At 40.5% G+C, this 21558-nt stretch overlaps 2 protein-coding genes across 2 annotated transcripts in view; both read left to right on the top strand.

The window, feature by feature from the left end:
• Window positions 1–2509: 2509 nt before the first annotated feature.
• LOC149274340 (uncharacterized) lies at window positions 2510–3079 on the top strand. Its single transcript, XM_089505562.1, has one exon. It carries the CDS (start codon window positions 2510–2512, stop codon window positions 3077–3079), a length of 570 nt encoding a protein of 189 aa, XP_089361688.1.
• A 2071-nt stretch (window positions 3080–5150) lies between these two features.
• Window positions 5151–21558, top strand: part of LOC149274339 (DNA topoisomerase 2-alpha-like) — a 35899-nt gene continuing 19491 nt past the window's right edge. Inside the window, exons 1-18 of the mRNA XM_089505563.1 lie at window positions 5151–5310; window positions 5565–5950; window positions 6839–6947; window positions 7124–7209; window positions 7746–7799; window positions 9333–9509; window positions 11846–11998; window positions 12160–12198; window positions 12313–12384; window positions 12491–12532; window positions 12651–12678; window positions 12972–12994; window positions 13266–13400; window positions 13902–13965; window positions 14083–14198; window positions 14859–15053; window positions 20682–20834; window positions 20924–21014. Of these exons, the coding sequence (XP_089361689.1) occupies window positions 5151–5310; window positions 5565–5950; window positions 6839–6947; window positions 7124–7209; window positions 7746–7799; window positions 9333–9509; window positions 11846–11998; window positions 12160–12198; window positions 12313–12384; window positions 12491–12532; window positions 12651–12678; window positions 12972–12994; window positions 13266–13400; window positions 13902–13965; window positions 14083–14198; window positions 14859–15053; window positions 20682–20834; window positions 20924–21014 (2083 nt within the window). The remainder of the gene's footprint in view (window positions 5311–5564; window positions 5951–6838; window positions 6948–7123; window positions 7210–7745; window positions 7800–9332; window positions 9510–11845; window positions 11999–12159; window positions 12199–12312; window positions 12385–12490; window positions 12533–12650; window positions 12679–12971; window positions 12995–13265; window positions 13401–13901; window positions 13966–14082; window positions 14199–14858; window positions 15054–20681; window positions 20835–20923; window positions 21015–21558) is intronic.

Raw genomic sequence — 21558 nt, 5'->3', positions numbered from 1 at the left:
ACATAATCTACCAGGAATCAGTTCTAGTTAGGGATGCACCAAAATGAAAATTCTGGACCGAAAATTCAGCATTCACTTAGCCGAAAATGACCCCCCCCCCACACACACACACACACACCTTTAAAAAAAAACCAGACTTTTATTAAAAGTAACACATCAAAATTGGACAAAAAAAACAATAACAATAATATATATATGATTGATACTTCTATTATGCACAGGCATACCCAGATTCATTACATTACTTTTATTTATAATGTGCCGGCAGATTCCATCATGTACTGGCTAACTTGGCATGGTAGGCGTGTGATTGCTGTTAACAATCATATATATATATATTAATATTATTGCATTTTTCTGTCAAAATGTGGTGTGTTACTTACTTTTAATAATCGTGTGGTTAACACACCAAAATTGAACAAAGAAATCAATAACAATATTAATATATATATATATATATACGATGTCAAAAAATAGAGTATTGCAGAGTATGCGGTGATACCTTTTTTATTGGACTAACATAATATTAAAAAGACAAGCTTTCGAGAGTTATCCTCCCTTCATCAGGTCTGAAGCAATACCCCAATATTATGTTAGTCCAATAAAAAAGGTATCACCGCATACTCTGCAATACTCTATTTTTTGACATCGTGTCTACTGGACTAATACGGCTTCACCCTTTTACATATATATATATATATATATATATATATATATATATATATATATATATATGATTGTTAACAGCAATCACAGTCCTGTCATATCCAGGCAACCAGTACATGCTGGAACCTGGGCATTATATGGGTGTGATTGCTGTTAGAATATCATATATATTTAATATAGCAATCACACTCCTATTATGCACAAGCAGCCAATACATGCTGAAACCTGGTTAGCTGCCCCCCTTGCAGGAATGGAGCTGGGTTCCTGCCTCCCCTGGGACGATTATTTTCGTTTTTTTTAATTTCAGCATTTTGCCGATAATGCCCTTTTCGCCCCATATATTTCGGCCACCGATATATATCGGTGCATCCCTAGCGCTAGTAATACATAAAGGAATAGCAACAATAGTTCTGTATAAATAATAATGTACATGGTTATTTATATTAGGTAAAACAGATGTTATATGGAGTCCAAACATATTTCTAAGAATGCGATAAAAAAATTGCAATACTGAATACGTACAGCAAAGGACAAACCTTGAATCCAAGTCTCTTTTCTGTATTGTGTGCAGTAGACTGACTCAGTTTCTCAATATATTACAAGAAATGGAATCCCTCCCCCCCCCCCACGCCTTCTACTTCTTCCTGTATGTTTTTCTCCATGTGTCACATAGAGAGCTCCACGCAGGCTCTGGCCCCGTCACACTCTCTCTGTAACAAGCAAAGAGAGACGCACCACATGCTGAGGTCACTTCCTGTGCTGCTGTCAGCTGTGTTAGTGTCAGATCATCCAGCAGGGCGCTGGGTGACGATACAGCCGGGAAATTGTTTTGTGTTGTTTTTTTGTTTGTTTGTTTTTTGTCTTATGTTGCACTATGCAATTTTATTTCCAGCAACCTGCCCTTTGGGGATTTTATGCCTACTCTTCACTCAGTTGTCACTCAGTGTAAGAGCTGGAGGGGGGCAGGTAGAGCTGAGTTGACCCTAGCCCCTTGTCTCCCCAATAACCAACACACTAGCCCCACTATCCGTACCGTAGGGCAAGCTCTGTCTTTTTAAGGAGAATATCTTTAGGGTTAACCCTTTTAGAATACATAAAAAATTCACTGATTTGGGACTGCAACACTCCGAAAACTCCCACCTAACATGTATCCAAAGACAGATACATTATATCTGAGGAAAGTCCACTTTTTGGTTTGCTTTTCCTTTTCTATTTGTTTGCTAATTTCTGAAACTGGTTTTAGGACTCTAGTAATACAAACAAAAAGGAGGTTAAACAACGTTTTGTTATTTTATATGTCCTAGTCGAACTGCGTATTTGCGCGCATGCACAGATTCCCAGCAGTGCTGCCTGCTAGAGTTAGTACGCAAAGAGTACATGAGTACATTGGGTACTGACATTGAAATCACCGCGCAAATACAATGGAAACAGTTAACTGCAAAAACACGGAATATAAAAGGTTATTCTTTCTCTCCTTAATTGGGAGAAAAATAGTGCCTTTGTATTGTACTGTTTCGGTGCAATAAAGTTATTTGTATCCTGACCCTGTGACACCTATCCCTTGCTGAGGTTGTTTCCTGTTATGCTGTCATCAGGCTGTCAAAACAGGTAGTCGAGGAATTCTCCAGCAAGGCACGGAGTGACAGAGCAAAGAGGAAATTCCTTTCACTTTGGCTTCCATGGTTGCCGGGTAACGACTGGGCTTGGCCAAGAAAAATGATCTTATGCAGCCTCTGTGTCTGTATATATAGAGAGGCAGCTTGCATAGCACAGACAAAGCTGCAAACAGAAGAACGAGTGGGACCAAAGAGAGACAGCAAAGAACAAAAAGTCTACTGCAACCATGGGCATGCTGCTGAGTCGGCTCTATCAAACTCTAATGAGCTTTTCCGGTACCAAGGCTCGAATCCTTATGCTGGGTCTGGACGCAGCTGGGAAGACCACAATGCTATACAAGCTGAAGTTGAATGAAACGGTCTGCACCATCCCCACCATTGGATTCAATGTGGAGACCGTGGAGCCCATCCGGAATGTGTCCTTCACCGTCTGGGATGTAGGAGGCCAGCAAAAGATCAGAGCTCTGTGGAAGCACTACTTTGTTAACACAGATGGACTGGTGTTTGTGGTGGACAGCGCTGACTGGGAGAGGTTCCAAGAAGTCAGGGAGGAACTGGTTGCCATCTTGGAAAATGATGAAATGAGAGGGGTCCCATTTGTGGTAATGGCCAATAAGCAGGATCTTCCTGGTGCCAAAAGTCCAAGCGATGTGGTAGAGGCGATGGAGCTGAAGAAAATTCAAGGACACCAGTGGCATGTTCAGGGGTGCTGTGCAGCCACTGGGGATGGACTTGTGGAGGGGCTGGAGGTGCTCACAAATATGGTGAAACAGTTCCAAACAAGAAAACCTTACTGAGCTGGGTGTCCTTCAGCCCCCTGTTTGACACAAGTATACAGAATATTCACCACGGCAAGGCAAGACTAAACCATGGCATGATTAGTGCTTCAATAATACCAGAGCAGATGCTGTCCGATTAAAAAGCTACTCAGCGGATCAGCTGGAGTCACCTGGATATTTAAGTCTTTAAGATCTACTTTTGTGGGTAATGGAACTTGACTAATTTGTGAATTAATCTGTTGTACTGCATTACTCACTTTGCTGTTATACATTTCTGTGATGAAGGCTCTAATTTTATGTACAATTTATTACATTGTAATTGTCTTACATATTCATCTTCAATCATAAAATGTTTATTTTTACAAACAACTTTTTGGGTTTTTGACTTAAGTAATTACACTTCTACATTTATATGAACATACAATTTTCTTATGTCACTGCCAATGTCCTCTAGTTCTTCCTTTGTGAATGTTCGCTGTTGCATCTCTGTGAATACAGCATGCAGTTCAAAGGGTTACCTGTTATGACGCCCGAGCTTAGGAGGCGATCAACGATTCAACCATGCAAGACAACGAAGCCTAGCTTTCCAATCAAAATGTGATTAGCAAATGACTGTTTTTAAAAAATAAAAAAAATGGAATCAGGGGAAACCATCAAGTTCTAGCAAAATGTAAAAAAAGACCACTTCCTCAATGTTAGCCCCTAAATAACCTGACAAACCCATGCGTGTCTGGTATCACTGTACTCAGGAGATGTTGCTAAACACATGTTGTGGTATTGTTTGGCAGTGACATATACCAGGAGCTGTACATTTATACCTGAATCACAATTTGTGTGATAAAAAAAACACAAAATAAATCACTACCACAAAGTTTGACAAAGAGTGGTAGTAGAATTAGTGTATGGAAAGGGTTCAAATACCAGCATTTAAAATACTTTGGGGTGTCTAATGTTTGAAAATATATGGTTTGATGAAATAACTTGCATTGGCTGGCTTCAAACATGTCCCAAATACCACATGGGGGCAGGATGACCAGATCTGTTAAAAAATATTTGAAAAAAACATTGAAATAGGAAAACACTACTTTTGCCCTATAAATTGCAAAACACCCAAAAACATTGGGTATTTCTGAACTAAAGTTCTGCAAGTTGAAAAAATAGTTGTATGCAGTGTCAAATAGGAGAAATGCATTCTAATTGCATATTTGGTCAAAACGTCTTGTGCAATAAGCAGAATGGCAACCAGCAACCAGTGAACTGCTCGTGCTAGTTGCACAGCTTTTACCACTATGCACAAGAATTGTTCATTACATATAACCTGCAATGCGTTACACTTTACAATGCTTTTTAATTATAAATATGATCAGAGCCCAGCTAGCCAGTGGGATTTTTTAAAAAAAGCAACTCAAGGAGACCATACTTTCTTACTCCTCACTTACTCTCAGGTAATAAAATCACTGCTGACTTGAGATACCTCTGCCCCTCTTTCCTCCCCTGATGTGCCTCTTTTCTAGAGCACAGAATGTTTGCTGGGTATGGGTGTATCACAGGGTTTGACAGCCCTAAAAGTAACAATAATGTGTACAGAAACAGCAGAAATGTATTCATTATGTAAATCAATAGATTATTTTTCGGCGCTACATGAAACATAATAAACCCCATGGAGCTACATCAATACCAAAAGGTATGGGTACAATTTGTACCCATACATTTGCCTCACTGTACTCCATGGGCCTCCAAGGATCCCTCCATTACTACATCCTCTTGTGTATTCTGTATGATGTGGCCTTGAACCTCAATGTTGACATTGGCCGTAGGACCTAATAGATTACATAAATGTTAATCTTCCTGTTTGAATTACAAATATATACTCACAATACTCAAATGTATACTGTGTGTAGACAGACACCAAGGTGTTATTCCAGGACTGATTTAAGGGTATGTTCAGGGTGTGTATTGGTTGCATACTTAAGAAGATAAGAGCTCCAAGTGCCAAAGGTTGTAGGGACAGTTATATTGTGTTCACACAGAATGAGACTGTTCTAGAGTACAAGACAGAGTTGCAGAGATATCTGGTGTACCTGCCGCCATGGCAGGAATGAGTTACAAGACTCAGTTGCTGCTGTGCTTCTTACTGGTAGAAGCTCTGATCCCACCAGGACAAACACAGTGGCTTATCTTTGGAGAACGGAACAAACCAAAGGAGACCACACCAGCTATTTCCAATCCAAAGATTAATGAAGACACAGGTAGGGTGGCTTTAAAAGCAAACATTCTCCTTGTAATATTTGTAATGTCACCAAACCATTGACCTGCCAGCTGATTGTCTCATGTCTCTTCATCTCCTTTGCAAATCACTGCACACTTTCCTTGATATTTCTTACTGTTCCTCCCTTCAATCTCCTTTTTTCCTTGCACAAAATCTGTTATATGGATCCCTTTCTTTTCATTGAAACATGACACACATTAGGTTATTTTTAACTTGTGACTAATCAACTTACAGAGGAAGACTTTGAAGAGGACAGTGATATTGCCAAACCAACCAGTCCACCATTACCTGAGATCCCTCACCCTACAAATATTCATAATGAGTTAACAGAGACTGCTGCTCCAGAGGAACATCCTGCAAAGGCAATAGAAACTGCCCAACCCATGGAAATGTCTACAAGTTTAAGGGAAACCACTAGCAAAACCACACTGTTTTCAACAAGGGAAAGCAGACAAGGAGCTTTAGAACATCGTGGCGTAACCCAACCTGCTCAAAGTTCAACTAAAGGCCTAGAAGGAATACAAAATGAGGAGACCACTCGTCTCGCTACTCCAGAAAAGACCACACATCTCAAAACAACCGTTAATAGCCATCCCGAAGGCAGCCTTGAAAGGAAGGAGGTAAGCTCATCTTACAAGAAGAAGTATGAATGATGTTCTATCATTCGCTAAGTACTGAGTTGGTGGAATATGATGAATATGATGATTTCATGATAATTTTAGGAGACATATCTCAGGCCCTACAAGCGTAAACTCTCCTATAAACTTAGAGCTGGAAGAAACCAATCTAAAATGCATTGAAGGGATCCCCTTGGGGGGGAACTTAATGGAAAACTGAAAGTTGAACTTTTGAGCTAAGTGTCAGCTGTGGTCAATAGTCAGTTCCCTAAAAATTAGGGATAGAGCCACACTTTTTCTAAAGGATGCTGCAAGGAACAAAGTAGGTGAGGCCTTACGGCAACTTTTCCTATACCCCAAGTACTCCCTATCTTATTATTTTTGTTAGGGTATGTCGGGACATCACTACTTTGTGTCTGTAGGCACCTTGGATGCAATTCTATAGCTGTCACTGGGCCCCATTGAGTTGCCCCAAGTTCATATAACATTTGGCCAAGTTACAGCATGCACGATAGTCAACAGACGTCTAAATGGCTCAAAGGTGGAGCAAAAACTTTGTCTTAAACCTAAAACTTAAACCTAAAAATCTAAAACTAATAATACTTCTGAGTTAAATACTATTGTAATAATTTACAGATTTCTTCAATTACACAAATATAGATATCTGCCACGGTCAAAGTCTGAAACTAATAACCCACACCCAGTCAGTGTATATATAGCAATGGAACGCGTATCGAGTACTAGACTGAAAAGTGGTTTACTATATGAACACACTGCCCTAATTTTACCTGATAATTCTTGCGTTCCAAAATGTAAGAAATACATGTTTCGTTAAAGTGAAAAGTTGGTTTCCAAACATGTTTGTAATACTTTCTTCCTTGGCGAGCACAGGCTACAGCTGAATGGATCCCACTGCTGACACCCGCTGCAGAAAATCACAGTGGTGATGTGGAAGAAGACCTCAGATCTCAGAAGGAAGAATGGAAGCGAGGAGATGTTGGTGTGTTTGTCACTCCAATATAACTTTAACTCATTAATCATTTTGTGCAAATGTATAATCAGTCAATTCCTTTATCAAATAATCTATCCATTTCATATGTGTTATTTGCCATAGCAATCTTTAATACTATAAAATTACTGAGTCTTGTATAAATGATTCTCTGTATCTCACCATAGGCTCTTTAAAGGACACAGATCCAATTATATTAGAATTGGTAAACGGGATGCTGGGGACAGCTGAGTCTGAACCAGACCCACATAAGGTAATATTATTTTTTTTCCCATTTGCTAGAAATGGTTGAAATGATTGGATGACTATAAGCTCTGCCCAGCCGTGCTTACAAATTATCAAAACATAGGTCAGAGTTGCCTACACCAATATTGTTTATATAGCACCAAAACTCACTCTTATGACCTGCCAATCAACTTCCAGCTGGATCTATGTTCTGCTGCTCTCACCGTCACTGGTGGATCCCAAATGATAAATGGATCAAATACATTGGCTTTGATACAGCAAGGGTAGAATGAAGAGGCAGAACATGGAGACACGGGTGTGACGGCCCCGGGTTAATCGGTACCGTTTTGAGCAAAATAGGATGGGAGTGAAAAGGGGGAATTTGCAGATAGGACCAAGGTACCAAACTACCAGTATATAAAAAATAAGAGGAAGAGCATACGATCTAGTTTACTAGACAAGACAAACCATGTTTTTTGTCACAAGATGGCGAATAATAGTTGTTTTTAGGTACAAATTATAATTCCGATTATCACATTTCTTATGTGTGCCTTCTATTTCCAGCGCAATCTTTCTGATTGTATATGTCCTGTGGTATCTGGGCCACCAGGATCAAAGGTCAGTGATTTTTTATCATTATTAGGAGAGATTTGGGGGACTATATTAAGCTGTATTACATTAATAAATTATTTCTCCATCCAAGTGTGATGGGAAGGATCCAACAGGGAAGGATCCAATGTTCTAGGAATTATATTTTGAGTGATTACCGCATGCTCAGAGGTTTCATGTATTAAAGAACTCACTCGTCTGCAATGTTTCATTACTTTGCCTCCACATCTCTTAAGTCTTGGAGAAAAAGCACCACATATGGATATAAATACTCCTTTCCCTTCAAGCCTTCTGGCATGTATCAGTTGTAAGATTCCCCATCCAATACATTTGCACAGGGGAGTATACCATTTCAGAAATCCTGCTTCTTGTGCATCACACTTATAAATGACCCAGTATTCAGTATTCAGTTACTTTTGGTAAACAAACTAATATTACTCTGTGATCAAGAAGATTTGATATATAGAGATTGTTTATTTTTAACAGGGGGAACAAGGAGATGCTGGACCTCCTGGAGCTCCTGGACTTCCAGGTAGTCCAGGTCGCATTGGAGAGAGAGGACTGATGGGACAGCCTGGTCCCTGCTGGTCCACAAGGGCCTCCAGGACTGCCAGGGCCACCAGGACTACCAGGGCATTCTTCCAGTGCAATGACTTTTACTGATGTAGAGGAAGAACAGAAGGTGGGACAGAGTGGTAGTGAACCACAGATATTGTAAAATGTTGCTTACACACATATCCCATCTCTACAGTTAAAGGGACAATGATGTAAAATGATACATCATAGGGTATAAAAGGTAGGAGTTGTAAATACGGTTAAGTTTTGGTTATATTATACACTTTTTTGGTATGCTTGCTAGCTGGGTATGTGACTGGCTGAAACAGTTATTTTGTTAACATATTTATGGAGTTTAACCATCCATGGGATAGGAATATGATTTTAGACCAGGAAAAAGGGCAGGTCTTATATGCCATCAAATTCTATGTTTCTATCCAACCCAATTGTTCCACAGGGCAAACCATGCCTCGCACTCTTCGAGGCCTGCAACCTGAACAACTATGTTTTATTCTTTTTTTTTTTTTTTTTTTTCTTTTCTTGTTTTATTCTTAGCAAGATACCATGTCAATCTACAGCTTACAGGTCTACTATCTGCAGTTAGTCCTAAAAGAGGTTCATTACATACAGTTCACAGGAAAACCATCAACACATAACTCTAGAAGTGCAAAGTTTTGTTCCAGAGTGATTAACCTTGTGTGTGGCTGCCATATTGGCAAAGCTGCCCTGATTTTTATTAGTTATCCAAAGGCCTCATCCTACCTGTTTAGTAATTATTTATATAAATAAAAAACATTAGGTAAAGAATTTGAAAGAGATAGCGTGTGCAGATTTTTCAGAAGAATCTGAAAACAATGTAAAACAATTTAGGTAGTTGCATTGTGTTTGTAATGTTATAATTTAATAATACTGTACATATCTGTGCTGAGCTTTCACAGGTTTATCTCACATAATAACTTACAACTGTCACCTTACTTTTGCCTGCAGAGCTTCCCTACGTTGATTGGCCCTCCAGGTCCTGATGGCCAGCGTGGACCACCGGGTTTTCCAGGGTCTCCAGGCTCACAAGGACCTGAAGGTCCACAGGGTCCACCAGGTCCTCCTGGACTTCCTGGTTCTCCTGGGCAGCCTGGGAATACTGGGCCAGTAGGACCAAGAGGGGAGGTGGGTCCTGATGGTCTCCCGGGGGCAAAGAGGCTTACAAGGACCCCCAGGGACACCTGGGTTTGAAGGCCCTCAAGGATCAGAAGGCAAAAGAGGACCAGAGGGGCCACCTGGACCCCAGGGACTGCAAGGAGTACAAGGACCACAGGGTTATCCTGGCCCAGAGGGGGAGTCCTGGCATGATGGGATTACCAGGTTTGCCAGGAATAGATGGGACCTCAGGGGCCCCCAGGTCAGCAGGGTCCAGAAGGAGCCCCAGGAAAAGAAGGTCCCTCCTGGACCAAAGGTAATGATGCTGTTTGAACACATTTTATACACTTTCTCTGTGCATATTCTGAATTGAATTTGGAATACTGACAGACACCAATCAAACAATGTATTCTCAAATCTTGTTGTGACTTAGTAGCAATCATTGTATACATTGTATATACTTGTGCCACCCAATACCACAGTCCTCGATGGACAGCAATACTTCATAGCAAGTAAGCATTCTGTGTTCTAACACAGGGTTAGAAATCCATTGTTAACAGACATTCATGCCCGGTTTTATTCTTTAAGTGAGAACACCAGTATTTATGTTTAAATATCACAAATTTAAAAAATGGCATGATTGTTCCTTTAAAATAAATACATTTTTTCAGCTGCTCTTGGATTAAAACTTTTATTATCATTTGTCTGCCATTTCATGGTGTAGTATGATATGGTTTAGTTTAACAATGATGTTCTTTGTCCTTATCCGGATACCGAAAATACAATGTGTCAGATTTATTAATGGTGTATATATGGGATCATCAGCAGGAACATCTCACGTGTTTCCATGACAACTGCTCCATATTTATAACTTAAACATTCTGACCAGATCTGGCTTCTAAAATATGTAACATATTCTTAATCTCACAGTTCTCTTTAGTTCTTATTTCCCTCTTCATTAACATCATGCTAGTGGGTGGCATCATAATTATATGAAATTATCACATTTAGTGGAATATAATATAGAACAAAACAGGCTGTCCCCGACCAATCAACCAACCCAGTGTTTTATTTTGCACAATGTACGTACAAGTTGTGTACAATGGAGTTGGCCCTGAGACTCTTTAAATATCGGCCCTTTAATGTAGTGACTCATCAGATGTGTTAACCAAATGACTAATACTGGTCCTCATGGAAGTCTTCGTTATTTAAAGATATACTTAATTTAGTACCATGCGTTCAAACAGTGATATCAGACTACGAATGAATCTCCACCCTGTGTAAACCTGAGATTTTGCCACTTAGCCCTGAGACCCTGAGAATAGAGCAAAAACCCTGAGAATCCGGGTCAAATCCTGAGTGTTCCCTTGTATTTCATGAGTTTCTGCAGCATCATCTTGTGGATAAATAATAGAAGGCAAGCGAACGATTCAAATGATATATGTTTTGAGGCCATATTGATCCAATGTGTTGTTGATCCAGGTCACTGCCAAACTGCTTAGCGTGTTGGATTGGGGGTGCTGGAGGCACAGTCCCTAAGGTCCAGGACCTAAGTGTGTGTTAAATGCGTGACTAAAGAAGGAGAGCAATAAGGCAATAAGCCAATGCCACCAGCCGGCCCCTTCCCTGCCACCATCCTTCTTCTGAGCACCGGGATATGTCGTTATAATCCCAGTCCTCCACCTTTTAAGCACTCGCAGTTTCTTACCTCCAGCCAGCTCCGGTGATGGCTCGGCAAACTCTGCTGGCAAAGTTCTGTTCACATGTTGCACAATTTCCTTCCCCTTCGTTAAAAAGAAAATTTGAGGTTATAGATGCATTCATTTGCGTATGAATAATTATACTTTTTAAAGTATAAAAAATATTAAAAATACAGTCATACATTTTGGGTATGGTGGGCTCGAAAGCCCCATACTTTATTAGACGACAATGCTGGGTTGTTTTTTTATTGGATTATTCAGGTCTGCAATGCTGAAATTCTCTTTACATTTCAATTGCAGGGAGAGAAAGGTGAACCAGGAGAGGTGCGTATATTAATACAGAAGAAACTAGTTGTCCTACGCATCATAATAATGTACACTAAAGATTTCCTGCAGATCCCTGAATTAAACAGACCACCATCTTGGCATATTTGCCCCCCTAGTTGTGCTTTCATTGTTGAACAGATTCACACTTGTGTCACTATTAAAAACTGAATGTTAGAAAGGTAACTGGGAAGCTTTTGCAGCACACTGAGTGATAAGTGAGTTGGAACTACCTATGTTACTTGAGCCTACTCAATACCTGCCTGGGGAGGATAGCAAAGTGCTTGCAGGGGACAAGCCCCATTATAAAAATAACCTTTTCATTTTTTCCAAAAACCTAAGGGTTGTAGCAGTTGCAATGGAGGTGGTGGATTGGTAGCAGTTGGTCCCCCTGGTCCTGCAGGTCCCCCTGGTCCACCAGGTCCCCCTGGACCTCCAGGTCTAGGCACACAAAGAATGCTTTCTGAAACAAACCTACCCCCAGCATTCCAAGAGGTGAGTATAAGCTCTTCGGCTTTAGTGCCCTACCGAAATCGGCTAGTATCAAAGAGAGAACAAAAAAACCCCAGAATAAAAATAAACCAGAAGAGGCTGGGGCACTGTGACATTCATCATCAAAACTCCTGTAAGTAATGTCTGTTGGTTTCTACTCCTAGGATGACCGGTCAGAAGCGTACGGTTCTGTGGTCTTCTCTGTAAGTTAACATAACACTGGAACACAATACATGATATTCTTAACAGTAGTTGACAACCTGCATCAGCAATTAAAATTTGTGCTAACATTAATAATGTTTTTCTTTTCTATGTAGGGTCTTCCTGGAAGCCCTGGACCTCCAGGGCCTCAAGGACCTCCTGGTCCCCCTGGAGTGGTATATATCAATGTATGTTTTAGCTTATTTAACTATTCTATACATTTAGGACAATTCTGAACCAAGAGTTACAAATCAATGAACTAATGCTAATATTGAGTGTCCATCTCTTTTGCAGAGAGTGTACCCTGTCCCACCTCGGCCACACTGCAAGCACACGGTAAACTGGCTCTTCAGTTCTGTAAACTTTTATGGCTCAAAAGTGTATCTTTAGGGGTGGGTATAGGTACTGATACCTCTATAATTACACCAATCCCACTAGTGTTTGTTTTGTATAGGTACCCAAAGAAGACTCAGAGGATAGAGGTAAGATACACTGGTATGCTTCATCTATGTTAACAAAAATGCATATTTTTTTGAAAAAAATTCTGGGTAATTCAGTTTCTTTATCATGTTATTTTTAGTCCATTGTCATAGATGTTTTAACTCCACCAGCCAATCATACCTGCCACCAGCTGCTGCCACTCTCAGAGTGGCTGTTGAGGGACCAAAGCCTGGGCTCAGGGCTGCCCCTTGGTTGATGGCAGCTCTGCATCTTTTTTTTCGTTGAGTGTTTTTTTTATTGTTGTAATTTTTCTTTTTTCTTGATTTTACCATAGGTGAATCCAGCACGTACCTTAAGGTAATATCGAACAAACTCCTTGTGAGACAGCTTTCTGTCATGGTTCTTCAGCTAACTTATTAATAAAAATGTCAAGAAGCAAATATATTTAGCCATCTAGGCTAACTATATCTCTTCAATACTGGAAATAATATCCACCTGCTTACCGTCAAGTGATGGTGACACCAAAATCTATTTTTATTGAAACACTGTTTTATAGAAAAATGCTACTTAATCATGGACACCGGATGGAACCATCTGTGTAATCACATTGCCCTCTCTGTGGTTTCAGGTACATAGTTTGGTTTTCCAGAACCAGAAAGAGATGATTCAAGCTTGGGAGGAGGTTTCAGAAGGTGCCATGGCATATGTGAGGGAGCAGAACAGTGCATTCTTCAGGACCAGTGTGGGATGGAGCAAGATTATGGTATGTTTCTAACATTTTGTAGAATCGTAAATATGTATCAACTATTCCTTGCACTTTAACTAACTCCATATAAAATCCCCCTGTAGCATCACATAACCTTTCTTTCCACTCCTCTGCTTAACCTCTCTATAACTCCTGCTGCTGCTCCTATAACTTCACCCTATAACTGTTCATATATATCCTCATGTATTTTAAATACTCCATACATCTTCTCTTTATATTTTTTGCTATCGATCCTTACATAATATCACTCCACGGAAACCCTCTTGTAACCATGTAGATCCTCAAAGTTCGTTAACCCTCAATTTTACAATTCTGTGAGCCCAACCAAGTCTGCACCATTAATGCTTCCAGCCATTGTTGGCTTGTCTGGATTGTTTCTTGATGCCCAAGACCGGGAAGGGTCCTCACTGTGTAAATCCAACAATGAACTATTTGGCATCTCTGTGGTCATGTCTCTTCTTATGGTCCCATTACCCCTTATTTTGTTGTGTGTTTTAGTTGCAGGATTCTGAGTCCAGTTTCCCAGCTGATGAGCCATTTGTGCCAGAGGAACCTACAGTCAGTATAAAGATATATTTTCTGATAGTTTGGGAAGCCATGGCATTGTATTTAACGCAATCATTTGCTCTCACTCTATCCATCTCTATCAATGTCCTGTATATTTTAATTTGCTGTGCAGATGACTGCTCGTGTGACCCCATTTATTTCGACCCCATTTGTTCGCAGGATAAGGAATATCCAGATCGTGTTCAGGTTGTTCCAGCTCCACAGAACGCCAACGTCAGAATGCCTTCTGTAAGAAAACTGTTACTATGGTGTGTCTTAAGAAGGGGCCACACAGTGCCTCCTTGGTGTGTAAATGGTCTTCTAGGTCCAATGTATACTTCAGCATTTCAATGATAGTGGGACGCATTTTTTGGGGGTTGATTAGAAGTCTCGTGAAGTCTCGTGAAGTCTCGTGAAGAGAATTTGATTATATGATATTAAGCGTCATTTAGAGCAAGAAGAAAAGTGCCATTCCAGTAAACACATTGATTTAATCAGGCATTATTATCAAAATAAGTATGAGGGTCCACATGTCTTTAGTAAGGTCTGGCATTCTTTTGAAGATGGATTGCTATACATTAATCTCTGGACACGTTGTACATGTTCTGCGCAGGACTTAGCTCACTAACATGTTCTGAGTGTAATCCATTTATATATATTTTTTTGTTTTGTTTTTCCTCAATGGCTGCCTTTCTGTACAATATCACTTTTTGGACATCTACAGTACATGTCCTTTATTGGTGATAACTTTGAGTCGCTCTGTTGATTTCATCCCAATATGTGCGTCCTGATCTCCATCTCTCAGCATCCCCTGGGCTGCCTGCTGTATATCTCCTCCCGATGCCTTCTCCTCTGTATCCCTAGCATTGTCGTCATGTGTACTTATTTTCATCTCTTGTCGAACGATAGCTCCGTCTGGTGGCTCTCAATGTCCCACTCTCTGGGGATATGAGTGGGATTCGGGGAGCTGACCTGCAGTGCTACCGTCAAGCCCAGGAGATGTCTCTCTACGGTACTTTTAGAGCCATCCTAGCTTTATCAAGCCAGTCCCTTTCCAGCATAGTAAAGAAGACAGACCGTGGCATACCGGTAGTGAACCTAAGGGTGAGCACCTATTCTTACAAAACATTCAATCTATGTTAAATGTCAAATACGCACCTAATGAATGTCTATACTTTAGGGTGACGTTCTTTCGAGGAGCTGGGATTCCCTCCTGGATAGGAAGTCTGTTTCTCTTAAAGCCGGTGTGCCTATTTACTCATTCAATGGAAGGAACATCCTTACTGACCCCCTATGGTGAGCATATTGTGCTTGATTCTTCAGTCTTCCATCCCTCCAAGCCAAATGTTATCATCCTGCATGTTTGAAATGTTCTAACCCATATCATCTAAAATGTTACATATGTATGAATTATGTGATATTCTGAATATTACTGTACATTCATTAAAGTTGATACACAAGGTAAAAGTGTCATTACTGGCCAAGAACATACCTAGGAACGTCCCAGGGAAGTCTACCTGCGGGTCACCCTCTTTTGGGCATAGGGATTTGTTCTTTCCCTGCCTAAAGATTAAAGAAACTGTCCCCTGGAACCAGCATTTAACCCAGAGACAGAGGAGTAGGGGCATCACAATTAAGGGAAAGAATAGAGAGCACTTTCTGCATCCATATTATAATTTGTAGGAAATGGTCACCAGAGAACAGAGCTTGGCTTGCTTAATGACAGCTTTTGTATTTTTTTTGTAATAAGTTGCTTTCAGAATGTTTGTTGTTTTTTTACCTCTCTGAATTCAGTAGGCTGAGGATGCTTTCATTGCATGGATAGCTGAGAGAAGGAAACATTGTGTTAAACCTGAGATATTTGAGATATTTGTATGCCCATCACTAACAAGTTCCACACATTTACCCCCTCCATTTAACCCCGTCTTTTCGTTGTCTAGTTTGCTCCCTTACATCCTCATCACTACCCAATTTTGTTTTCTCACTTCCAGGCCTCAAAAGGCATTCTGGCATGGCACCAGTCAGATGGGGAACCCTGTTCGTAATAGAAACTGCGGGGAATGGAGAAGTCACACAAATACCGAAGGACTGGGATCAGAAATCACTGGAAGATGGCTCATGGACAGTGATTCCTACAGCTGCTCTCAGACATTAGCTGTTCTGTGCATTGAAATAGCTTTCCCTTATCACTATATGTGGTGATCAAAGATCATGTGCATGGAATTGCTCAAGACAGACATCCAACAGGGCATTCTTGTCTTCTCCTGCACACTAGAACTCAAGGAGTAGTTGTAGACGCAACGTGTGGTTGGGTGGCCTTCAAGGATATTATATCAGTTGGCATTATATTTCTTACAGTTACATACTAGCATTGTATTTTATATTATTATATTTGGCTGTATATGCAGATTATTTCCTAATGTAAATGTAAGAAAATGATTTGTTTTGGTTATAAACAGCGCTTAAAATCTGTAACCGTGGATCTTTGAAAACAGGACCTCACTTTGACCTCTAAATACCCTTTAAATGAAATAAAAACCTATTGTTTTACTTTATTGTCGAGATATTAGAGATTCTGTGCATTGCTATTTTTTCTATGCAGGGAATGAATATTCAAAATGTTTTTTAAATTGTAAATACTGCCTGAAACGTAACAATATTGCGGTTCTCCAAATGTAAATGTACAGATACCTACGCAAGGTATAAAGGAAACCTAAACTAGCTGGCATTCCATAGGCATTCTATGCATAGAGGTGCCATGTCTCATTTACGTCCGCTTAGACCTCTAGAACCAAGGCGCTCCCCTTTTCTTGGGGTTACTTCTGTCTGTACGAGATACCTATCAGTCTGCAGTGTGCATGTATGTGCTCTGATGCACATGCACAAGCATTGAGAGCACATATTTACACTTCTGCGTTCATAAAAATTCTGCAGGGCAGATCTTTTTTCTCTCCATGTAAGTCAAATTGTTATTTTATATACTAGTTGTTTTATATACTACTTGAGTTCACCCTTCAGTTCTTTGTTGCGTCCTCTCAGAACCGCAAGGGTTAACCGCTTCCAGCGCTAGACGATACTAGAGAGGAAAGGATCTGGAACTGGCTCGGTATCCTCGATGCAATAGCACCGTAGCCTGTCGAGGCATAGCCAAATACAGTGCTGTAATTGTCCTGAAAAGGACAATGAGCAATCCATCGAGCTCCTGAAGCATTAGACGAGACTGATGTCCAGGGAAGTAACACACACTTTCTTGGGGAAACACACAGGTTTATATACAGGTTTGGTGAGAAAAAGACCATAAATCATATCCACATCTTCCTGCCCTGCCCAGACAGTCCGGCGCTAAGCTTAGGCCACCGAGCCCAGCAATGTCCGTATAACTTTAGCTGTCATCCTCGCGGTGATCCTGAAGGAACAGCGGCCGATTTCGGTTCTCCTGCAGTCCCAGCAACCGGGACTCTGCAGGATGCTCCCTCTCCGAGCCACCCCTTGTCTGTATCCCACCACCCGTGGGTTATCTCCTTGAACGAGCGCCGTGGTCGGGTTGATGGTGTCCAGGCTACGAGGGGTTAAAAGTCCATGGGCAGGGCATGTGGCACAGGGACAGGGTAGGACGTGAGGGAGAACAAGCGTAAACAAGCCCTGGTATGGCATCCACAAGTAGAATAGTGTATTTTATTTACATAACTTCAATTATTAACACATTTTCTATGACGTAGACCAATATTTATTATAGATACTACTTTTATTAATTTATATAGTGCCTATAGATAAATGGATAAAAGAAAAAGGGACGAGAGAAGAGAAAGATAGGAGAAAAAAAGTGGTATTAGGGACAGAGAGAAGAAAGAGGGATAGAGAGGAGACACAAGGAAAGAAAAAGAGGGAAGAGACACAGAGGGAGAAAAGAAAAAGGTAAAGTGATGAAAGGGGGCTGAGGAGAGACAGGAAAGGGAAGATTGAAAGGAAGGGGGAGAGAGAAGAGGCACAGAGAGTTTTAGAGAAGTAAGAATGATGAAGACAGAGGAAGAGAGGTAAGAAAAGGAAGACAGGCAGGAGGGGAGCCGAAAGAGCCACAGAGAGCAGAAAGAGTTAAAGAGACGCAGTAGCGTAACACCCGAGGTCCCCGGGCAAGCCAAACGTAACAACTCTCTCCACAAATCTGTGCCAGGTTAACGTCTCTATCTACAAAGCTGATCGTGTATCGGTCAGTTATACTGTCAATCATTCCATAAAACCACGCCTTCTTTTCAAATCTTAACTTTATTTGCTGCTTTTGTTGTGCTTGAGTTTCTTCTGGTAAACGGAAGTTCGAGTACTCGCCTTTTTATGATTGGAAGGTTTATAACACCAGGCCTCGCCTATCCGCTTGTGATTGGTTGATTCGCTTTTTCCGACCGCCACTTGATTGTCGGCTAGTTTTAGGCGCGTGAGGAGATTTGAAGTGCGTGAGGTAACGGTCGGCGCGTTTATTCAGAATCTGGTGAGAGGCGGTTCGGGGTTAGAAAGACTTTACGGAGAATACCGGGAGAAGCAAAAGCCATGGAGACTGAACCTTTGAGAGTGAGTATAACGGAGCTATAGCCAGCATTACACATGAGGGCCTTAATGCTCAGTGGGTCACTGAAAAACTATGGTCCTGGGGAATTGAGTACGAGCAAAGCGTGAAAGCGTGAATACTTACCTGGTCACACTTGCGAGAACATAAGCTTAGTGCATTAAAGCGCCAGTACCCGGGGTATGACTGCATTTAGGCTGGTGATGTTATGAAAGTATATGCTTGTGTTCAGGTTTTATAGTTCTAGGAATGTGGCTTTCCATAAGTCTTTATAGCTGTATATGGGTTAGGTCTTAAATACGGTATATAAGGAGCAGTTCTGTGGCAAAGTGCTAAGTCTCCATGGTGACTGCTCTACATTTAGAGCGTTACTCTAGAGCGTCTTATAGTAAATCTGACTGTGTGTGTGGCACATACATGATCAGATCACAATTTAGTTATATTAGAAGGAACATCTTTCAGGCTGTACTCCTATGATTTGGGGACAAATAAATAATACATCTCCCAGGTGAGAGACTTAAATGACACCTCTTCTATTACCAGGCGGTGCGTGTACAAATGTGTAATTAGAGGGTGTTCAATGAAATTAAGTCTATTGTGAGAAAATGAAAGGGTAAGGGACTGTGTGACTTATATATACATACACGATAAACTTGTTCCATTTGTAGAGAGATCGAAGGAAATCTCAGCGATGCAAAAAAAAAATGGCTGGTTACTAGAAAACATCAATAAGATAATAGGAAAGCTCAGGATACATTGATATTCCAAAGGCAATAAAGCAGAGCGAATAACAGAATTTAAATGAATTGATGAGCGTTTAACCTATCTGAGTCCTGATGAAATTAGCACGGATTTTACATTAAGATAAGAATTCACCAGATTCATGGTAGAAAAGTTAATATTGCACTAGGTGACCTAGTCTCTGTGCACAGTGTCAGTGTGATGCCTGGCTTTGAGCGTATTATTGTTAGTGGGGGTGCATTAATGCATGTGTTCCTTATTGCGCATCTAAACTGGTCTTGTGGCATTTATGATGCATGTGGCACTGGTCCATTTATGTTCAAAATCTCGAAAGGCTAATTTGTTACATATTGTACTATATAAGTGGCTGCAAAGTGTTTGTTTCCCGTAAGAAAAAGGATTACCAGTATATTACATGTAACACAATGTATGCATCGAGCTTGATATTCTAACTGACTAAAGCCCCTTGCCTACCAAGTTGAACATCCTCCTGTCTGGAGATGGTCTCTGACAGTACAGGCATCGGGTCCTTACACACTTAGGAGCAAATGTAGAAGTGTTTAGCACAGATGGCATCATCAGAAATTGAGTAGTTGTGATGTCACTTCCCTGCATGGTTTAATTTAGTTGCCTGACAGTGAGCTTATGTGGCAGATAACCAGTGGATATTTATACACAGTGTTTGACAAACTTATGGATATTTTGATATTTTCTGTTTAATTTGCATGTACCTGGAATCCAGCAGTCATATATAACACTATTCTGAAGTATATGTTAAGTAGAAGTATTATTAAACACTCATCTACAGACACCAGACAAGCCAGAAGGCTTGTTTTTTCCCTCAGAAATCTCATGGTGCTTTCACAACCACAAGGGATTCTGGGTAGGCACATGCAAATAAGGTTAACAATTATCACATTTGCCTCTATATCCACTTTATACGTGTAGAAGTATATGTTTGTGTCTCTAAAAGAGCCAAGCTGGTGCTGAAACGTTGGTTAATCCTTCCAGATGTATAGCTGTTTCTTGTAGGGGTCTTCCCAGTTCTCTGTACTGTCACAGGATGATAGACCCCTTTGAGAATTCTGTGGCAGACTGTATCCTGGCTACATACACATACATTGTTTCCGATGTCTCGTTTTTGTAGCATGTGATTAGTAGCCATACCCGAGTAGCAATGCATGTTTGCTGCACCTGGTTCTTACATGCTATGTAAGCAAGAAAATCCAGTGACCAATGAGCTGGATAGGCTACTGATTGCCCCCCAAACCTGCAAACGGACAAGTCTAGGTCCAAATGTTCATTATGATTTTACAGTACTTTTTATGGGCATAGCTAGCAGTATCCGCTAAAATGTTAGCTTTATATATGGGGTGCCGGCTATGGTTGCTTCCGTTATGTTTATGGGCATTTGCTTTTTTCTTTTCTTACAGCCACTCTTTGAGAACAAGACTTCAGTGGATAAAGTAAAGAAACGTGATGACAAGCGACTTTCTGTTGAGAGAATCTATCAAAAGAAGACACAGTTGGAGCATATATTGCTCCGTCCAGATACCTACATTGGCTCGGTGGAGCCAGTTACTCAGGTAAGAGATGTGATGTATGAAGGTGTGAATTTCTTTGTAAAATCGATTTCTTTACATCCTGCAAATTTTCAAATTTGTTCTCCTTACAGCAAATGTGGGTATATGATGAAGGGGAAGGACTAAACTGCAGAGATGTGACATTTGTTCCTGGCTTGTATAAAATCTTTGATGAAATTTTGGGTAAGTGTTTGTTGTGTGTTCATCTGTTATGTTAGGCCACCTTGTCAGATATTTTATCATAGAAAACATGTATTCCATATATTCTGTACTTTACATGAACACAAAATGGAGTCAGAGCCATTTTATTTTACTTAATCATGTAGTGATGATTTCTTTTTGTGTTTGTTCCCTCTATAATAGAGAACAAAGAAGTATTCATGTATATAGATGTTTCAGTATGTATGATACAATTAATGTTATCTTCCATGAGAAAGTTAAGGAGTAGATGCTGCATATCTTTAGAAATGTAACTTGGAATGGGGGATACATGGTAAGACTACCAAGGCCTGAGTTACTATCTAGGAGGTAACACCTGGCCATTAGGGTGACCAAGGATAAATTCCAAACACATATGTAATGGTTTTAAGTTAATTCTTAGACCAGAGCGTCTCTCACAGGTAAATTAAGAAATTACAATGGTGTAAATATGAGTAGAAATCCTAATTTTAATGGGTAAAACCCACCGTTATGATTGGAGAATTCCAATCAAGAGGTGGAGGCTATG

Source organism: Sceloporus occidentalis, unplaced genomic scaffold, assembly GCF_023333645.1.
Source record: "Sceloporus occidentalis isolate IW3139 unplaced genomic scaffold, rSceOcc1.0.p SCAF_335, whole genome shotgun sequence".
In the NCBI taxonomy this organism is placed as follows: domain Eukaryota; kingdom Metazoa; phylum Chordata; class Lepidosauria; order Squamata; family Phrynosomatidae; genus Sceloporus; species Sceloporus occidentalis.
This window is presented reverse-complemented; position numbering and strand designations above follow the sequence as displayed.